Source organism: Lissotriton helveticus, chromosome 3_1, assembly GCF_964261635.1.
Source record: "Lissotriton helveticus chromosome 3_1, aLisHel1.1, whole genome shotgun sequence".
Classification (NCBI taxonomy): Eukaryota; Metazoa; Chordata; class Amphibia; order Caudata; family Salamandridae; genus Lissotriton; species Lissotriton helveticus.
In genome coordinates, this window is record NC_136061.1 from 539,783,113 (window position 1) to 539,801,894 (window position 18,782).

The window sequence follows — 18,782 nt, forward strand, 5'->3', positions numbered from 1 at the left end:
ATGCGGGAAAGAATGAGGAAGAGAAAGACGTAAAAAATGGACACAGAGGGAGAAAGTAGGGACTGGAAAGAGTCAGATAAAGTAGCAGCAGTGTCTGTGAGAGGATTAAAGAGGCCTGAGGTGCACTCAGGACTACACAGCTTTGGCATTCGGCACACAATTTTTCATAGCACCGCCAGAGCCGAGCTTTGGGCACCAGTACTCACCTTTTACAAATTAAGCACAGCTTTTACCTGTTGGATAACACTATAAAAGTGACTGCTTGTGTACGGGAGAACAACCACTTAAAAATGAAGGTCTACAGAAGGATGCTCTCATATTTGGACTGAAGAAAAATCTTTAAACTCTCAAGGAAAACGGTGGCCAATCCTTCTACCCTTCGCTCTTCTTATATCACAATCACAACGGACAATATATCCTTCAGGGATGGACATTTCAAGGTCGGGTTCAGAACATTTGCTCGGCCGTGTTTCGGTAATAAACGCTCCAATCTCTGTTTCTGAATTACCAGCGAGTTTAGGAAGATGACATGGTAAAGATCTGACATTCATCATAGCACAGTTAAGAACAAAACTAGTATTCTTATTAATACCTGGGACATTTCAGGATAGTTCTGTTAAGGGAGGCATGTATTGTTTAGTTAAATAAAGAGAGAAACGAATAGTTTTTACATTTACTCACTCACAGAACAGGGTTCTTAAAAAGAATAACATAACCAGAATACCGGAGCCAGCAAGCACTGGAATCTCCTTACCTCTCACATTAGAGCTGCATCCTCACTGCTCGCGCTCAGAAAGCTCCTGAAAACCTGTCTCTTTAATAATTAACCTCAATCTACAGATTCATCAGTTGTGCTCGAGCTCTGCTAGCGCCAAGACGCCCCAGGGTAAACGAGTGCTTTATGTTGTTTAACATAACATAACCCTTTCAGTACCTGGGAGGAGGATTGCGCAGTGCCTTCTGCTATACGCGCAGGCTCCACATGCCATTTGCACTCTCACACTGCACCTCCGTAGTGCAACCACAGCACCCTCTGAGTTTTATAGTAGGTGCCTTCAGCCATCTTGCAGGGTAGTGAGCAAACTGGCCTCTACCTGCGAGAAAGACTGCTCCGGTTCCACTCACAGACAGCAACCAATGTATTTTGCATCCTACAGGGGCCCTGCACGGGCCAGCCACTTTACAGCGACAACGAGGATAGATTCTTGTCACTGACACACTAGGGGGTTACTTTATTGTTTGCCTAGTTGTCTGGAAGACGCTATTATGCCATTCCGTGGTCGGGACAACATTAGTAGGTCCATGAATTTTTTTTAGTCCACCTTCAAAGATGCATTTAAAACATGAAACCATTATGACCTACAGTTTGGATTGCTGAGGTGGAGACCTGGCATCTTACATAACATTACAGATGCAGGTAGTAATGAAATGAAATGTAAATTTGTAACACGCGCTAATACCCAAAGGTGTCTAGCGCGGCAGCTCTGCAGTGATGGCTAGACCCGGAGGGGATGAAGGATGGTGCAATCGGGCTGGTTGTTAAAGAGTCTGGTTTCTAGGAGCTTTCGGAACGCCAAGAGATTGCTTTCCATCTTGAGTGACTGGGGGAGTGAGTTCCAAAGTCTAGCTGTACCTGCGACAAAACTTCTAACACCCCCCCAATGAGGCAGTTTTGACCCTCGGGATTACCAGGTTTAAGGAGGCCACTGAGCGGAGCTGCCTCTCTGGGACATACTACCTGAGACTAGATGTAAAGTAATCGGGTATATGTCAGTACAACGCGATCTTAAAGATCGCGGTACTTGACAACGCTGTTTTAACAACGCAAGTCGTTACAACGACTTGCGTTGGAGGGCGCGGATTTTGGAATCTTATAATTTTATATTCCAACACCAGTCCACGTAACAGTAGGGAAGGTGTTGAAATATAAAATTACAACATTCCTTGCCAAACAGCGCCATCCAGCGCACGTCGTAGTAACGACTTGCGTTGTAATGGCAGCGTTATAAAGGCACTGCGGTGTAAACACCGCGTTGTAAACGATGTTTCCCAAGTAATCGGGGTCAAGACCGTGCAGTGCTTTAAACACAATGCAGAGGGTAGGAAGTCATCTCCAACGCAGGGACAATCCTCGTAGGGTATGGAGGAAAGTTACTCCAGAAGCGTTCAGGCTGGTTTTTAGCACCCCTGTATTTGAAGAGGGGGTGGCTAGTGACATGGCCCTAGAAAGATGGGATGCCGCCATTAGCAACACCTTAGATAGCATTGCACCTCTCAGAGTAGTGAGTGCTCAGGAGAGGCCGTCGCGAGCCCCCTGGTACTCCGAATGCCTTAAAATGGAAAAGGCACGCTGTAAAGGGAGCGAGAGAAAATGGAAGAAAACTAAGTTGCCGGAGGATAAGCTGTCCTATAAACTGGCACATAGAGCATACCTAAAAAGCTGTAATACAGCAAGAAGAGAGTATTTGGGCACATGAATACGGGAGGCAAAAAACTCCTCAAAGGAGCTCTTTAAGATATTGAAGGAGTTCACTAACCCCAAAGTAAGCAGCCCGGCTATTCCCCACACACAAGGGCTTTGTGATGATCTGGCCAGCTATTTCAAGGAGAAGATCGATAAAATCTATAGCTCTCTGGGGGTTGGGGAGGCATCAAAGGGGAAAGTCTCCTCTGGGAGGGATTCTACACTACCTAGGCTCAACTCTTTTGTAACCATCACCGCTGAACAAGTGGAGTCGGTACTTGCGGCGACGAAATCTGGTTCGCCGATTGACCCGGCTCTGCCGTTCATCATGTCAGAAACAGCTCCGGTCTTATCCGCCTCGCTCTCAGAGGTCTGTAACATCTCGCTGGCCACGGTCACACTCCCCAGGAAATGGAAGAAGGCGCACATCAAACCTCTGCTGAAGAAGGCGTTGGCAGACCCAGCAGACATGCAAAATTATAGTCTAATCTCCCTCCTTCCATGCTGTTCAAAGGTCATGGAGACTCTGATTAAGCAAGAACTCACAGGTTATCTGGAGTAGTTAAATTTGTTGGACCCCTCCCAATCGGGCTACCGAGCAGGGCATAGCACTGTAGCGGCCCTGGGGGAAGTCACTGATACAATAAGGATGTCATTGGAAAGGGGGACTCCAACAATGTTGGTGCTCCTGGACCTGTCGGCGGCCTTCGACACCATCTCTCATAGCATCCTGCTGGACAGGCTGCGAGAGATTGGTGTCGGAGGAATGGCCTTGGTCTGGCTACAAAGCTTTCTGAACAACAGGACACAATGTGTCCAATTGGACACATTTGTGTCCCAGACCACAGCACTGGACAAGGGGGTTCCCCAGGGGTCCATCTTAAGTCCCACATTGTTCAACATCTATGTGTCCCCCTCTGCCTGCCAATAAGATCTTGCGATTTTGAGACAATCTCATATGTGGATGAAACGCAGGTGATAATCCCCATCGAGTCGGATCCCGCAGCGACCATAGCTAAGTTTAAGTTCTGTATGTTGAAAATAGCCACTTGGATGAGCAACAATTTACTTCAGCTAAACTCCAACAAAACAGAGTTTCTCCTGTTTGGGAAGGCTGAGGAACTATGGTCGGCGGACTGGTGGCCTGCAGAACTGGGGGAAGCATAAATTCCAACAAAGCAGGCAAGGAACCTGGCAATCATGATAGACAAAAATCTTTCTCTGAAAAATCACGTGAAGACACTCTCGGGCACATGCTTTGGAATTATGCGGCTGTTGAGGAAGATCTTTCCGTGGATCCCCCTTGAGGCCAGAAAAACCTTAATACAGGCACTACTAGTTAGTACATTGGATTACAGTAATGTACAACTAGTAGGAGTGAGGGAGGGCCTATCATCTAGGCTGCAAGTTGTGCAAAACACTGCAATGTGGCTGGCTCTCAACAAACCGGCTTGTACCCCGTCTCTACCTCTCCTGTAAAAATTGCACTGGCTTCCCATCAGGAAGAGAGCAGTGTTTAAGATCCTGACTTTAGTATTTAAAACAGTGCAATGGAAGATCCCGGCATACCTAAGGAAGAAGTTAATTCCCTATGTTCCGAGTCGCCAACTCAGATCGAGCAACCGGAAATTGCTATGCCCTTGTAAAATCAATAAAAACAAAATGGGTGGACGTGCTTTCTCTCATTTTGCTCCTTTCCACTGGAATGAACTACCTGAAGAGATCCAAGCCTGCACAACGTTGAGGCAGATTAAGAAACAGCTTAAAACATTAATGTTTTAATGGCCATAGTGGTGTAAGCGACAGGGAGTGTGCAGCCAGGGCGCCAAGAGATCCCTCTGGGGATGATGCGTTGGGCAATATAAATTTTAATAATAATAATAATGCAGTGCTTTAAACATGATGCAGATGGGGGCTTGGTATCGATTCGTCTTTTAACTGGTAACCAGGGCAGCAACGGTAGGGCATGAGCCACTGATTGATCTTTCGGTATGGCAAGCAGCAGACGGGCTGCTGCATTTTGGAGGATCTGCATTTATTAAGGAATCGTGATTTTATATTAACCCCTTCGATGTGGATGACAAAGCCAGCTCGTCATGGGCGTTACCTGCGCTACGCGGATGACGAGCTGGCTTTGTCACAAACCGGCTGTTTTTTAAAAATCAGCGCACAGCGGGAAAACGCGGTAGCGCGGTAGCGGTTAAGAAAAAGCCCACTGCAGTAATCAATTTTTGACAGGACAAGTGCTTTAACAATCACTTTTTGAAGCTCCATTGGAAAGTTAAGTAAGATTTTCCTGATAGTCTTAATCATGTTAAAACAGGAGGAAGTGACCGCAATAATTTACCCCTAGAAGGATAGTTTAGTGTCAAAGTAAACTCCTAAGACTTTTGCCTTGGAGACTGGAGCCCGGATTTCTCCCAGTTCCTGTGGCCACCAGCTTGGTTGTCAAAAGGAGGTGTCATGACCAAAAAGAAGCACCTCAGTTTTACCTGTGTTTAGCTTCAGGCAGTTTTGAGATATCCTGTGTCCAACCTCACACATGCAGTCATGGAATCTCGATGCGGTATCTGTCAGGTCTCCTGCAAAGGATGCCACAATTTGTGTGTCATCGGCATATGACACCATCTTAAAGCTGAAGGACTTTATGAGTGCGCAGAGGGGAGTGACATGAAGGATGAAAAGGGTCGTACTCAGCGAGGAGCAGTGCGGCACCCACATGTGAAAGTGAACAGAGGGGACCTGTGTCCACCAAGCTCCACCAATTGCTCCCTATTACTGAGAAAGTACTTCAGTAGGTCCAAAGCTCTGCCCCTGTTACCGATAGAAAGAGTCGACTTATAAGAAGACTGTGATCAACCGTGTCGTAAGGGCTGCCGAGAGGTCCAGCAGGACCAAGGCTGTCTTTTTGCCTTTGTCCAGGACCTCTCTAATTTTCTCCGGCACGTTGATCAACGCCAGCTGAATGCTGTGTTGACTTCTAAAGCCATATTGAGAGCTGTCTAGAAGTTTATTATCATTAATAAACTGGGTTATCTCTATATTAAGGCCTTCTACACAATCTTGGCTGGAAAAGGTAGTCGGGAGATTGGCCTGTAGCTGTTCAGATCTTTATTGTCTAAATGGTTTTTTTTTTCAGCAGCGGGAGAATAGATGCCCTCTTCCATTGTAAAGGGGAATACCCATCGGACATCATCGGGTTGAAGATAGCTTTAAGATAGCTGGCTATGACCTCAAGGGCCAAGTGGAGAACTTTAGGGGGGCAGGGGTCCCAGGGCGATCCCAATCTTGTCTGAGTGAGAAACATCATGACCTAAGGCATCCAAGATGGGATTGAATGAACTAATTAAGGCTAGGGATAACAGCTGCTGGAGTGCCTGGACAGCTTGATACCTCAGATGTAGTGGAGATGGGTCCCTCAGTGCACCCTCCCACCATCCAATCGGTGGAAAGAAAGGAGTCTGAGACAGCCTTAACTTTTGCCCGAAAGAAGTCTCCGAGCACATTGCAGAATTCTTGATCTACACCCGTATTTTTCTGTACGTGGAGTTTGCTCAGCTTCTGTACTGTGGAGAAGAGTTCCTTTGACGAGTTGTGGGAGGTCCTAATTTTAATAGAAAAATAGCACTTTTTTGTGGTTAAAACTTTTGTTTTATATTCCGCAATGGCTTTTTTTATAGGTGCTCTTGTCGTCATGGTTATAATGCGTGCACCATTTCCTTTCCAACCTTCGATAGGCTTGCTTCTGACATCTGGATTATCGTCAAACCATGGCTCAGAGGGGGAGGTCCTTTTATTGGATATAGTTTTTAAAGGTGCTATTGTATTTAGGTTGTCACTAATCCAGTTATGGTAGGTGTATAGAAAACCTACATCTTGTTAGTAGAAAGGGCAGCTTTAGTCCTGATGAATGTCACTTACACCTTCCTAGGGGGCTGAAATGGGCAGAAACATGTCGACTCAGCTGGTAACTCTTCCTTCATTGTGCCATTCCCCACACAATTCAAGCAGACAGTTCTTTTGTGGTATTTAGTAGTTATTGAGAGGATGTACTGACTGCCGTTAATCCTCTGATCCCTGATGTATTTGATGATTTCTTTTGTTACTTTATTGCACCACCACTTGCCTGCTACAGACAGCCAACCAGCACACATGCCTTTTCCCTGCCGAATTTACTAAATGTGACGTAGTGGTGCTGCCGGTACAATCCTGAAAAGCTAAATTCAGCTACGAAGCTGGCACCAGTAGCCTGGAGCCAGCCAGAGACTATGGGTGCATGATGAAGCCTTTCCCTGCCATCAGCACTGCTACATGACAATGCTGCCGTAAGAGAAGCGATCATGGGCAAGCGCAGTACTTCGTGGGAAGCGGAAAATGTGCTCCAGGTATATATATATATACACCCACTCAGATACCCATAGAACCACTAACACACCCACTCACAAACTCACATACCCACTCACTGGCCCACACAACCAGTCACAAATGCATTGACACACCCACTACACACAACCACTCACATGCCCAGGTTGCTGGGACGTTATAGTAAGAAAAAGCATTAAAAAAATTGACATTCACAGCAAAAACTAAAGGTTACAGGGACATTGTAGTTAGGAAATAACACTAAAAATCCATAGAAATTCACAGAGGAAAACAAAGGTTATAGAAACGTTATAGTTAGGAAATAGAACCAAAAAAACCTTAGAAATTCAGTAAAAGCCAAAGGTTAAAGGGGCATTATAGTTAGGTTAAGATTTTACACACATGAAACCTTAGAAATTCAGCAGTTATAGTTATCTCAAGTAACTCTACCTTGTGCCCTAAGGTAACTAATGCTCGTGCCATCACTTCCTGGGTATGTTATGGCACTTACACTGTGCTGCAGCAAATTTGATCTACTATTCAAAAACACACATTATTAATGTGCACAATTATACATTTTAAAACAAGCATGTGCTAAATGCAAAATTTAAAGTAGGTAACCATACTTGAATGTTACAGGCTTGCACGCAAATCAAATGCTGGACTAAGTTAGCCTAACTGGCCCACACAACAGTCACAAATGCATTGACACACCCACTACACACAACCACTCACATGCCCAGGTTGCAGGGACGTTATAGTAAGAAAAAGCATTAAAAAATTGACATTCACAGCAAAAACTAAAGGTTACAGGGACATTGTAGTTAGGAAATAACACTAAAAATCCATAGAAATTCACAGGAGAAAACAAAGGTTATAGAAACGTTATAGTTAGGAAATAGAACCAAAAAAACCTTAGAAATTCAGTAAAAGCCAAAGGTTAAAGGGGCATTATAGTTAGGTTAAGATTTTACACACATGAAACCTTAGAAATTCAGCAGTTATAGTTATCTCAAGTAACTCTACCTTGTGCCCTAAGGTAACTAATGCTCGTGCCATCACTTCCTGGGTATGTTATGGCACTTACACTGTGCTGCAGCAAATTTGATCTACTATTGAAAAACACACATTATTAATGTGCACAATTATACATTTTAAAAAAAGCATGTGCTAAATGCAAAATTTAAAGTAGGTAACCATACTTGAATGTTACAGGCTTGCATGCAAATCAAATGCTGGACTAAGTTAGCCTAACTGCCGATGCCATAGTAAATTAAACATAATGTATTAAAACAGAAAGGCCTGTTTTCACATTGAATAGTTGTTTGTGCAAAATGCTTTTTTCTTGCTTTTGTTTTTGCTCTTTCTTTGCTACAGATGTTACAATTTCAGAAGCCTACTGTTAGGTAGTGAATATACACTTCTTGTGTATTAGACAACTGATACTGAGGTTCTCATTGGGAAGAGACAATAATAACAGGAAGAATGATTCATGGAAAGAAGTTTTGGACCACAAGAAAATAACATTGTAACAATTCCTAGGACTAATGTCCGAAAGTCTCTTATGCTCCAATGAGAGTATGGGGAGTGAACCTGTTCCCAGGAGTTTGCTGAAATTCTATTGGTGGATGAATTAGATGAAAGAAAATAATGTTGTATTATAGAATGTTTGTGTTTAAATTAGTGAGTGTTCCTAGAGTAGGGTGGAATTCCCTTTTCCCGACATTCTGACAAGAGTTCTCTCTGATCTCCAAGACTACTCCACATGAGCGGTTACTTACCCTAATTCTCTGTCTGCCTAATTATGACTGAGAAGAAATTTCCAGTCTGATTTGCAAAAGATTTTGCTTACGCATTGATCCTCTCTCATCATAACTTTTTATGGATTTCTGAACTGACACCTTCCCTCTCCTAATCCAAATTGTATTTAGAATAGGGAGTTTCCTTTATGTAACACACTTATTGTATTGTTACTATTTTGACTGTGACCTTGAGGAACATTCTGTTTTATTTTATAATCAAATATCAATTGATGGTTTGGCGAGATAGGCGCTAGATTAGAGATACTCTGCCTTAGGGGATGCCAACAAACTGCTACCTTCTATCACACAATTTGGGAATGCCCTGAGCTGCGGCGAATATGGGAGGGAGCCACGACTCACATCCAGAATGCCCTGGGAAAAAAATTCATCCTTACACCGAGACTAGGTCTGTTTAACATTTGGGCACCGGCTGACCTCATGGAGGTGGAACAACAACTGACTACACTAGGCTATACCCTGTTTAAGCGGGAATGGGGGGCAGGCAGATGCACCTTCTACCCGAATGTGGGCAGAAGAGTTTGATAAGTGCATGATTACAGAAACGGAAGTATTCAAATAACGAGGGTGTCTGAAGAAATGGGATAGGAAATGGGGCAAATGGAATGTCTATTGTGGCGACCTGTGTGTATCCCCATTGGTGGAACTGGAAATGCAGCATGGTGGAGAGCAAGATATTGGAATATTATGATTGTAATTACTCACCCCTTAGCTGTTGTGATGACGCATTATACGACTACTCGAAATGTCAAATGGAATGTGTATATGATTATACTGTTGAAATTAATAAAATGATTAAAAAAATAAAATATCAATTGATGGATTATAGTAACTTTTAATGCTGAAAACTAAAATAAATGCCTAATATGTAAATAGATGAACACTTAAAAGATCTGAAAATAAAACCCTGTATCTCTTTTTATTAGCTCAATAATAAGTATTTAACGGTGTACTGTTTATATAGATGATTACTCGTCATTTCTCTTTGTAGTCCATCAAAGGTCCATATAATCAGTGGGGGGTTATTTAATGATTACATCTGAAGATTGAAATACAGAAAACTCACTCTGTCAACTGCAAGTAGACAGAGAAACGAACAATAGTGTATTTCTATTTTAATGAATTGCACACAATAGCAGTTCAACAGGTATCGTTTTTGGATAGTGAAGCACCCAGTAGCAAAGAGCCTCTCTAGCCACCATTTTTCACACATATAAAACCATCCAAGACAGCCTAACACATTCATGCATAAATGTGATGACATTGGAATAAAGACAAGAAGTGCTTGGTACACACTTTGAGTGTCCTTAGAATGACGTTCTGACAAAGGTCTGTGCACCCCTACAGGCACTTTCCATATAATACACAGAAATAAAAATGTATTTAATGTCACACGTTAACATATATTCGTGGAAGCAAAATAACAGAGAAAATTAAACGAGAAAGTTGATAATCTACTCGCCACTCAATTAAGGAAAAAACATTTTCGTTTGATTTTGTTATTTTTTAGGACAGAAGATTAATGCATTATATTCTGGCACTTGGGGTGCATTTAATTAATTTGTTTTTAAAAAGTCCATGCTATTTTTCCATAAGAAATTTCTCATTGAAATATATTACCAAACCCTGGAACTTTTATGCTATAGACAGTCATTTATTGCAACTCTGTGTTGCTATAAACAGTAATTTAATAAACTCTGTTTATCCTGCCCTTCATGCTAAATAGGTATTGAGTGTGCACATGCACACACATTTATTCGTATATTTACTTTAATTCTACTTAGGTCTAATTTTGTTTCTGAATATTCTTGAAGATGGAGTCCGTCTATAAGAACAGAACACCCGAGGTGGGATTTGGAGAGGTCTTTACATAGATAGAAGCTAAACTGTGCCTTTCTTTACCTTCCTGCCCGTTTGGGTCCAACCAACTCTACATTCTAAACAACTACGCCAGGCTCGCTGAGCAAAGTAGAGGTATTCGCATTAGGTCTCCCAGCCAAAAGTATATATGCTGATATTTTTCTGATGTACTTATTATGCATATATTTTTTATTCGTATCATCAGTCCTTTGGCTTTGTGATGAAACAATATACAGCTGCATGCCAGCAACCACTCATGACGCGGTACCACAGTATAATTCCGCACTGCATGTGAACGCATCTCGATAATTTTAATATGGGCACGCTTTCCTTTTGAAGGGGCACAATCGCTGCCTTTTTTTTCAGTGGAAAGACCTGACTTGTAATTGTTTTTGTGAGTAGTTAGCACACACAGTAACCTTTTGGGGTTTAACGCATGGAATGTTGAGTTCCAAGGTGTACTGCATACAGTTCATTATTTTAGGGTAAAGCACACATTATATTTTTATGTTAAGGTGATTTACTATAATTAAGCTTATAAGAAGTTATTTGTCCCAGGTCGACCCCCTGACGGTGCCAGACCACAATGCTTCCAATAATAGCAGAAATCATTGTAAGGAAGTGCTAATGTCTTCACTGTATAGTTGATTGTCACTTTCAGAGCCAGCCCTGAAGCAGTCCACAGGTTATTGATGTGAGCCGAAACAGCTCCAGACAATGTATTATTACCACTCCTACTCCAACTGCACAGAACAATGCCTTTGCATATCTGAGAGGTAGCCATGCTAAGTTTTTTATGCCAACTCTAAGCAGGTATGCCATAGCTGGCAGGGATCTTTGAATACATCCATTTCTGGTTGAATCCATAAACATGTAAAAAGCTAACAGTGAATTATTTAATTTGTTGCAGTTCACAATTTCAGATCACACCTATAAGCATGACTGTAACATGACCAAAACAGGAACTACCATCAAACAACACGCACAAAGAAATATTATCCTGACAAACAATGCCTGTACATTTAAATCGTTTCTCCAGTATCTAAATGATGGGCAAGTGATTTCAGTATTTCATGTTCCTTAAATCCCTGATTCTACATATAAAACAGATGTCAATGGGAAACGAACATGACGGTGAATAATGCCACAATACATCTCAAAATCCAAGTTGGTATAATCAGACAAAGCAATCTTCTACAATACCCTCTGCTGATGATTGTTAGTGATGCAGGGCTGGGTGAAACGTGTTTTTCTTTGCACTGGATGGCCTCTTTAAAGTAAGGAAAGGCTTGCTACACGTTTCTAAGACCTCGGGGACCAGCCTCATAACATTTTTTGGGGTTACTTATCAAGGGCATCTCCCGAACTGCTTTAACTATTTTTATCTTAGTTCTCTTTATATGTATCCTCATTAACAAATGTGTTCCAAACTCCACTGTGCGCACTTTTTTTTAATAGCACAGCACGTACAAAACTCAAATAAGAAAGTGAAAGAACTTACGTTCCATAAAATAGGGTCCAGGCTCAATTCGCCAAACGATATGTCCTTTTTGGGTACCCGTCACACCCCGGTTCTTTGAATCCCAGAAATTTGCAGGAGAGTTTTCATCTGTTGAAACAAAATTGACACTTTGAATATTATGTCTGAGCGGTGGTTAGGGGTGCCTCATATAGGTCAAGGAAGGTCACATCTACATCGGATTTTAAGGATACCCATTTACAATGCAAATTGGATGCATTTAGATTTGCAGTATACAAATATATCCTACATGAATATTTTGAAGATGTGACATGTAGCCAGCCCTCCTGGAACTAAGGTGGACCCTCTTACAATAAAATAAATGAATGAATGAATATAAGTTATAGCCCACAAAAATCATTGACCAAAGCATGCTCATTTAAATTAAGGTAATACAATCCTGAATAAGAAACGTGTTGAATTGGGTGGATAGTGAGCAGGTAGATTTTGGGAATGCAAATGATGTTTACTATAGCCTATGAAGACGGGAAGAAAGTTGCATAGTATGGTTCCTATGGTATGGTGTTCCTCTCCGGATTCAACAGAGAAATCTAATGCATTTTTCTGCTGGAGGCATCTGTAAACATTCATCGTTTGCAAAGACCAGCAGCTATATCCTGACGATGGTAGTTGAGATGTTTGCATGTCAGAGAAGAGGTCAATTTTGTGCAGCAAAGATGTTTTATGATATAGTGGCACCCAAAATAGTCCAACACCATTGTATGGAAAACAACAGTGTCTAAATGTAGATAGACTAAGGAAACATACAGACACTAGATACATCAAACATTTACTGCACAAATCTGGTCCTACACCCAACTTATGAATAATAATGATTTGGAAACTTTGGGCCAGGTTTAGATCTCGGCGGACGGGTTACTCCGTCACAACGGTGATGGATATCCTGTCAGCTGAAAGATAAATCCTATAGGATGTAGTGGGATTTATATTTTGGAGGACTGGATATTCATCACCGGTGTGGCGGAGTAACCCATCTGCCGAGATCTAAATCAGGCCCTCTATGTGTTAGGAAGAAGATGCAGATTCCAACGGAAGCAGTAATTCAATATGGCTTCCAGTGTAAGGGGAATGCATTCACTATTCAGCAATGCAAATCATATCTCTTACATAAGTAACATCAGTGGAGTGGCGGCTTGCAGATTTCACAGTGGGCAGATTTTATTTTAATCTGAACCCTCAAGCCGAGGGTCCCCCCTACAGAAGGATTAGATCCACCTACACAGAGTGGCTGCTTACAAACCTCTGGGCACCGTCAGCAAACGGAGATGCACAAATATTTCTTACACATCCTAGCGCCTCATGGGGAGAGGCACTGTGCGACTTCAGGTCCGGTAAACAGTGCTATGCGGCACATGGCAGTATTATTTTATTTCACTGCCACACTCACTCATTCACTGAGTGGTGAAGAAAAGTTTGTTACTATCTTTGTGAGTGAGTCTCAATCTTTCCTGCCTTGCAGAAAGACCTAATCCTCCGGTCAGAGCCAGCTACCACCCTGGCAACTATAGCGGTCATGATATTGGCATCATCTGTTAACAGACATTGGTCCAGCCGCGGCCTGTGCCGGTAGGGGCCATGTGTGAGGGGGTTTCAACAGACGACAAGGGAAAATTATTTATTTATTTATTTAATTTTCCCTCATGGTCGTCTGTCGAATCCCCCCCAACCCGGCCCCACTATCCCACCGCTCTTACCTACACGGGCCACTCCTGCCTTGGTCTAGAGGTTTGCACTGTAAGGACGAGATGATCTTGTAGCTGCTGTTTTTTGTAACACATGCAGGCTCTGGTGGTTTTACAACCTTACAGTTGAATCACAATACACTTATGGAATATTTCATGTATGAAAAAAGTACAACTTTTTTTTGCAATGCTTTTCTAAAAACTGTACTTCATTAAGTGACATGTAAAATAAATAAAAATAAATAAAATGTAAATGGATTACTTTACACATTGACAGGTCAAAATGCTTGCCATAACCTTGGTGTGAATAAACAGATGAAATAATGGTGAGAAGAAATAAGAAAAAGATAAAGCAAATGCTACCTGGACTCATGGAATGATGTACAGAGCATGAGCAATATGGAAGCACTATATTTTTCATTTAATTGGGCATAGAATCATGTTTTTTGTTTTGTGTATAGAGAATGGGCATAGGAACCGAGGGGGTAAGATTTATCTCGCTCCACTCCCACATTTTAGAAAGGGGGAAGACAGGGGTGACGTACCAAACAGCCAGCTAGGTCTAACTAGCTTTCTTTTGGCCGCACAGTAAGCCAAACAAATAGCATTTTAGAAAGTCTGTGTAGTTTGAAGTTTCTGTATTCCAATAAACTAGAGAAAGCAAAAGAGACACAAGTGATGGATGGAATGGGGAAAAAATAAAAAATAGACTCCCAGTCAAGCGATCTGGGTTAAATCTATTGTTCTTTTACTCACCATGCCACCTCAGATAAGACCCAGCCATTTGCAAATTTGTCTTGACCCATGCTCCTCATGGGAACAGTCTAGCCCAGTGAGGCCAGGCCCTCACTGGACCAGAAACAAGCCTCCCGTTTGACATTGTTCAGCATTCCGTCCATCAATTGTTCTTTTTCCAATGAACAAGAGAGCACATACTAACCAATTAAATCATAGAAAGGAAACTTTGAGAAAACAAAGGAAAACTTCAGCTTAGATGAATAGTTGCTTCTGAAAACAACTACAGCAGATCCCAAGATACTTTGTAACTATCAGCCTATCTCACACCTCCCCTTCTATAAAAAAACATTTGGAGAGGGAGGTCAACAGGAAACTTTCTTCCTATAGAGAAAGTAATGCTTTATTGGAAGACTTACAATCTGATTTTTGTCCACACATCAGTACAGAAACTGCAATGACTGCTGTTGCACATACCATCAAGCCTATCACTAACAAGGGGGGATCTGCTACCCCGGTCCACTTAGACCTATCAGCGGACTTAGTCTCATATCCCATCTTGGTCAGACTCCTATCAGAATCAGGTATCCATTCACATGTCTTGAAATGACAAACTTCTTTTATCTCAGACAGGACTCAGTTCGTTCTTCTGTCCACTTTCCAATCACAACATAAATCAGTACAGTGTGTGGTTTCACAAGGATCTTCACTCAGTCTAACCCACTTTCATTTCCATATTGCTCCTTTTGCAATGGTTGTTCAATCATTTGTGTTGATTTAATATCATATGAGGCTAGGACCATCTCTTTTGATCCATATATCCTAATCACTGTAAACCTTTTCACCTCTGGCATCAAAGCAGTGCCCAGTTAGAGGTGCAACAACCGTTTAACACTCAACAGTAAAAAATCTGAAATCTTCTTTTGCCCTGGAAACCACTTTGCCACCTGGTCTCGAGCCTGGTGGCCTCATCTCCTCAACGGGCCCACCAATTCCACCCAAGACTGTTAGGATCCAAAAGAAAACCTAGATTCTGACCTATCTTTTAATTCACAAGTGAAATTAATTACTTCATCTGTTTTCTTAATTGTGAAAATGTTAAGTGTTAGAAAGCGGGTCTCTAGGTTGCAGAGGTGTGCACCCTGTCCAAGTAGGGGCCACAATACTAGTCAGGGTAAGTCAGATGCAAAACCCAAATTAACCTGTACTCGCCCTCTGATAGCTTGGCACACAGCAGTCAGGATTAACTTAAGAGGCAATGTGTAAAGTATTTGTGCAACAAGTAAATTACAGTATTGCAGTAAAAATATCATAAAAAGACTCCACACCTGTTTAGAAAAATCAAGAATATTTTTATAAGTAGAACAAAACAAAAATGACAAAAATACAACACGTAGAACGTAGAACTTGAGATATTCCTTTGTAAAGAATAAACTGCAATACAGTGCTTAAAAGCAAATAGCACTTAGGCGTTTCTTGAGGTCACACTGGACCGGGCTAAATCCAATGTTCAGGCCGGCCGTGATGGAAGGCAGTCCAGCTACAGGAGCCATGCAACCTGGATGGAGCAAGCTTTGGTGTCAAAGACTCGATACACAGGTTCCATCCACACAGTTGAGTAGATGCACTGTCATTGAGCCTCACAGTCAGGTATGGCATTGCTGACGAACTCTTTACAATGCAGACACGTCGGTGAGCCTCGTAGTTGGATCCTGTGTCATTGTCGAACCCCCACTCACAATGCAGTTGCTGCCTCGTTGTCGATCCTTGCAGTCAGGTTCCGCATCGTCTTCGATCTGCGCAAGAATATCCTCGAGGCGGCACTGCGTCAAAAGGCACTACCTCGGTTCTGATTGGTGCAAAGTCATCACTGCATCGAATTGTTTTAAAAAAACAGCTGCAGAAACCACTTTTAAGGGTCAGGACTGGATTGACACATCTTGGCAGGGCAGGATTCACAGCTGGCAGAGTCCAGCAGCTGAATCAGAGTTGAAGGATGTCTTTGATGGCCCTGAGATTTCAAAACAGGAGGAAAGCCAGCAAACCCTTGTAGTCACTTCAGTTCTTGGAGCATGTAGCGATGCAGGTCCATTCCTTCTCACTCCCAGGCAAGAGGCAGCAGGTCAACACAGCAAAGCAGTTCAGCAGAGTGGCAGTCACTCCTGGCAGCACAACAGTCATTCTTCCTGGCAGAATATCCTCAGATCCAGAAGTGTACTGAATTGGTGGGGTCAGGAGTCCAGGACTTATACTCAGTGGTGCCTTTGAAGTAGGGGAGACTTCAAAGAGGCATTTGAAGTACACTAGGTCTCTGACTCGCCCTGAGTCCAGACTCACTACAGGGGGTATGCAAGTGTCTGTTCCTCTCTCCCAGTATAGCTCAGGAAGGTACATCAGCCTTGTGATGGCACATCAGAATGTGAGTGTCACACCCCATCTCCCTTTGTATGGATGAATGAATGAATGAAGGATTTAAAAGCACATAGCTACCTCGGCGGAGGTGTCCCGGCGCTAGCGGTGTGCTCACAAGTAGGGGATTGAGAGGGTCGGCAGTCACTGTCTGAAGAACCAGGTCTTTAAAGCTCTACGGAATTCAGTTTCTGATTCCAACAGGCACAGATGTAATGGGAGGAAATTCCAAAGTTTAGAGGACTGCACCACGAAGGATCTGCCATCCAGTCGTGCTTTCTGGTATCGAGGGACTTTCATGAGTCACAAGTTGTTGAATCTCAGGACACGAGTTGGCTGGTATATCTGCAGCCTTTTCCGAAGCTATCTTGGTCCCAAGCCTTGGTGGCCTTACCCCTTCGGTGCTCATGACGAGCTCAGCTTGTCATGAGGCACAGTGCTCGTGTGCTCATGACGAGCTCAGCTCGTCATGACCACACCCATTTCTATTATGGTCCAGCACAGGAGGGGGAGAGCTCAAGCAGCCAAGGTGTTAAATACAAGGGTCAATGCTTTAAATTCAATTCTCCTGATTATCGGAAGTCAATGAAGATGCTTCAAATGTGGAGAGATATGGTGCCGCCTGGGCACCCTCCTAATTAGTCTTGCTGAAGAGTTTTGTATAACTTGGAGCCTGCACAAAAGATATTCAGGTGACCCCAGGTATAGGCTTTGTGCATAGTCCAGTTGAGGCGTGACCAATGCGTGGACTACAGTCTTCCGATGTTCCTCCGGCAGGAAGCAAAGGAATTTCCTAATAGCCCACATATTCCAGAAACAGGTGGACGAGATATGCTGTATCTGGGCATAGAAGGAGAGCTCTTTGTCCAGTTTAATTCCCAGATTTCTATCCAAATCTTAGGGATGTGGGGGTGGAATCAGTTCTGACGGCCACCACAAACCTGGAGGAGGCGGAGATGCTTGGCTAAAAAAAAGGACTTCCGTTTTGTCCGCATTTAATGTCAGGCAGTTTTTATGCATCGAGCCTGAGATGTCTTTTAGGCAGGACGTGAAGTTGTAGAACGTCTCCGCTGAGTGTTCTTTAAAAGAGAAAACCAATTGTGTATCGTCCCCGTAAGACACCACTCTCACACTCAGGATTCAATCAGAGTTGCAAGTGGGGCGAAGTAGATGTTAAAGAGTAGCGGGCTGAGTGCTGAGCCCTGCGGCACACCGCACCTCAGAGGTTTCTGTGACGAGAGAAAGAGCGTAACCAGGATAATGCCATGCCACGCACACTGGCCTGAAGGAGTCTAATAAGCAAGATAAGATAGAATGTGAGACCGTATTAAATGCTGCTGATAGGTCCAGCAGCACCAACATAGGAGAGGAACCTTGGTCCAATGACTCTTACAGTTTCTGAGACTTCTAAAAATGCCGTCTCTGTGCTATGGCCTACTCTAAAGCCCGATTGGGACGGATAGAGGCGGACGTTGGATTCTATATAAGTTGCCAGTTGTTTATCCACAAACTTCTCCTGAATTTTAGCGGGGGCAGGTAGCAGTGAGATAGGTCTGAAATTACAAAGAATCTCAGGATCCGCCGCTGGTTTCTTAAGAAGTGGGAGTAGGAAGCCATGTTTCTAAATCTTAGTGAAAATGCCTATCTTCAGGTCCAGATCTGATTGAGTATCGGATTTACCCTGGGTGCCTGCACTCTAAAAAAGCGGGCAGGGCAAGGGTCTACTGGAGAGCCTGATTTACATTTCCGTAGTTCCGCAAGTGTTTCCTCAAGGGGCAATGGGACAAAATCTGACAGCGAGAAGTGAATGCTGGAGGTCGTTGATGGTGAGAGGAGTTCCTCTTCTAGGGGAAATGTAGAATAGATGCTGAGAATCTTGGTTTCGAAAAAGTCAGACAGCTTAGAGCAGA

The 18,782-nt window shown here is 42.9% G+C and overlaps 1 protein-coding gene across 4 annotated transcripts in view; it reads right to left on the reverse strand.

Moving 5' to 3' along the window:
- HECW2 (HECT, C2 and WW domain containing E3 ubiquitin protein ligase 2) overlaps window positions 1-18,782 on the reverse strand; it is a 1,154,081-nt gene that overhangs the window by 734,319 nt on the left and 400,980 nt on the right. For all 4 annotated transcript variants that reach the window (XM_078680421.1, XM_078680420.1, XM_078680424.1 and 1 more), the window contains one exon: window positions 12,008-12,115. In XM_078680421.1, the coding sequence (XP_078536547.1) occupies window positions 12,008-12,115 (108 nt within the window). The remainder of the gene's footprint in view (window positions 1-12,007; window positions 12,116-18,782) is intronic.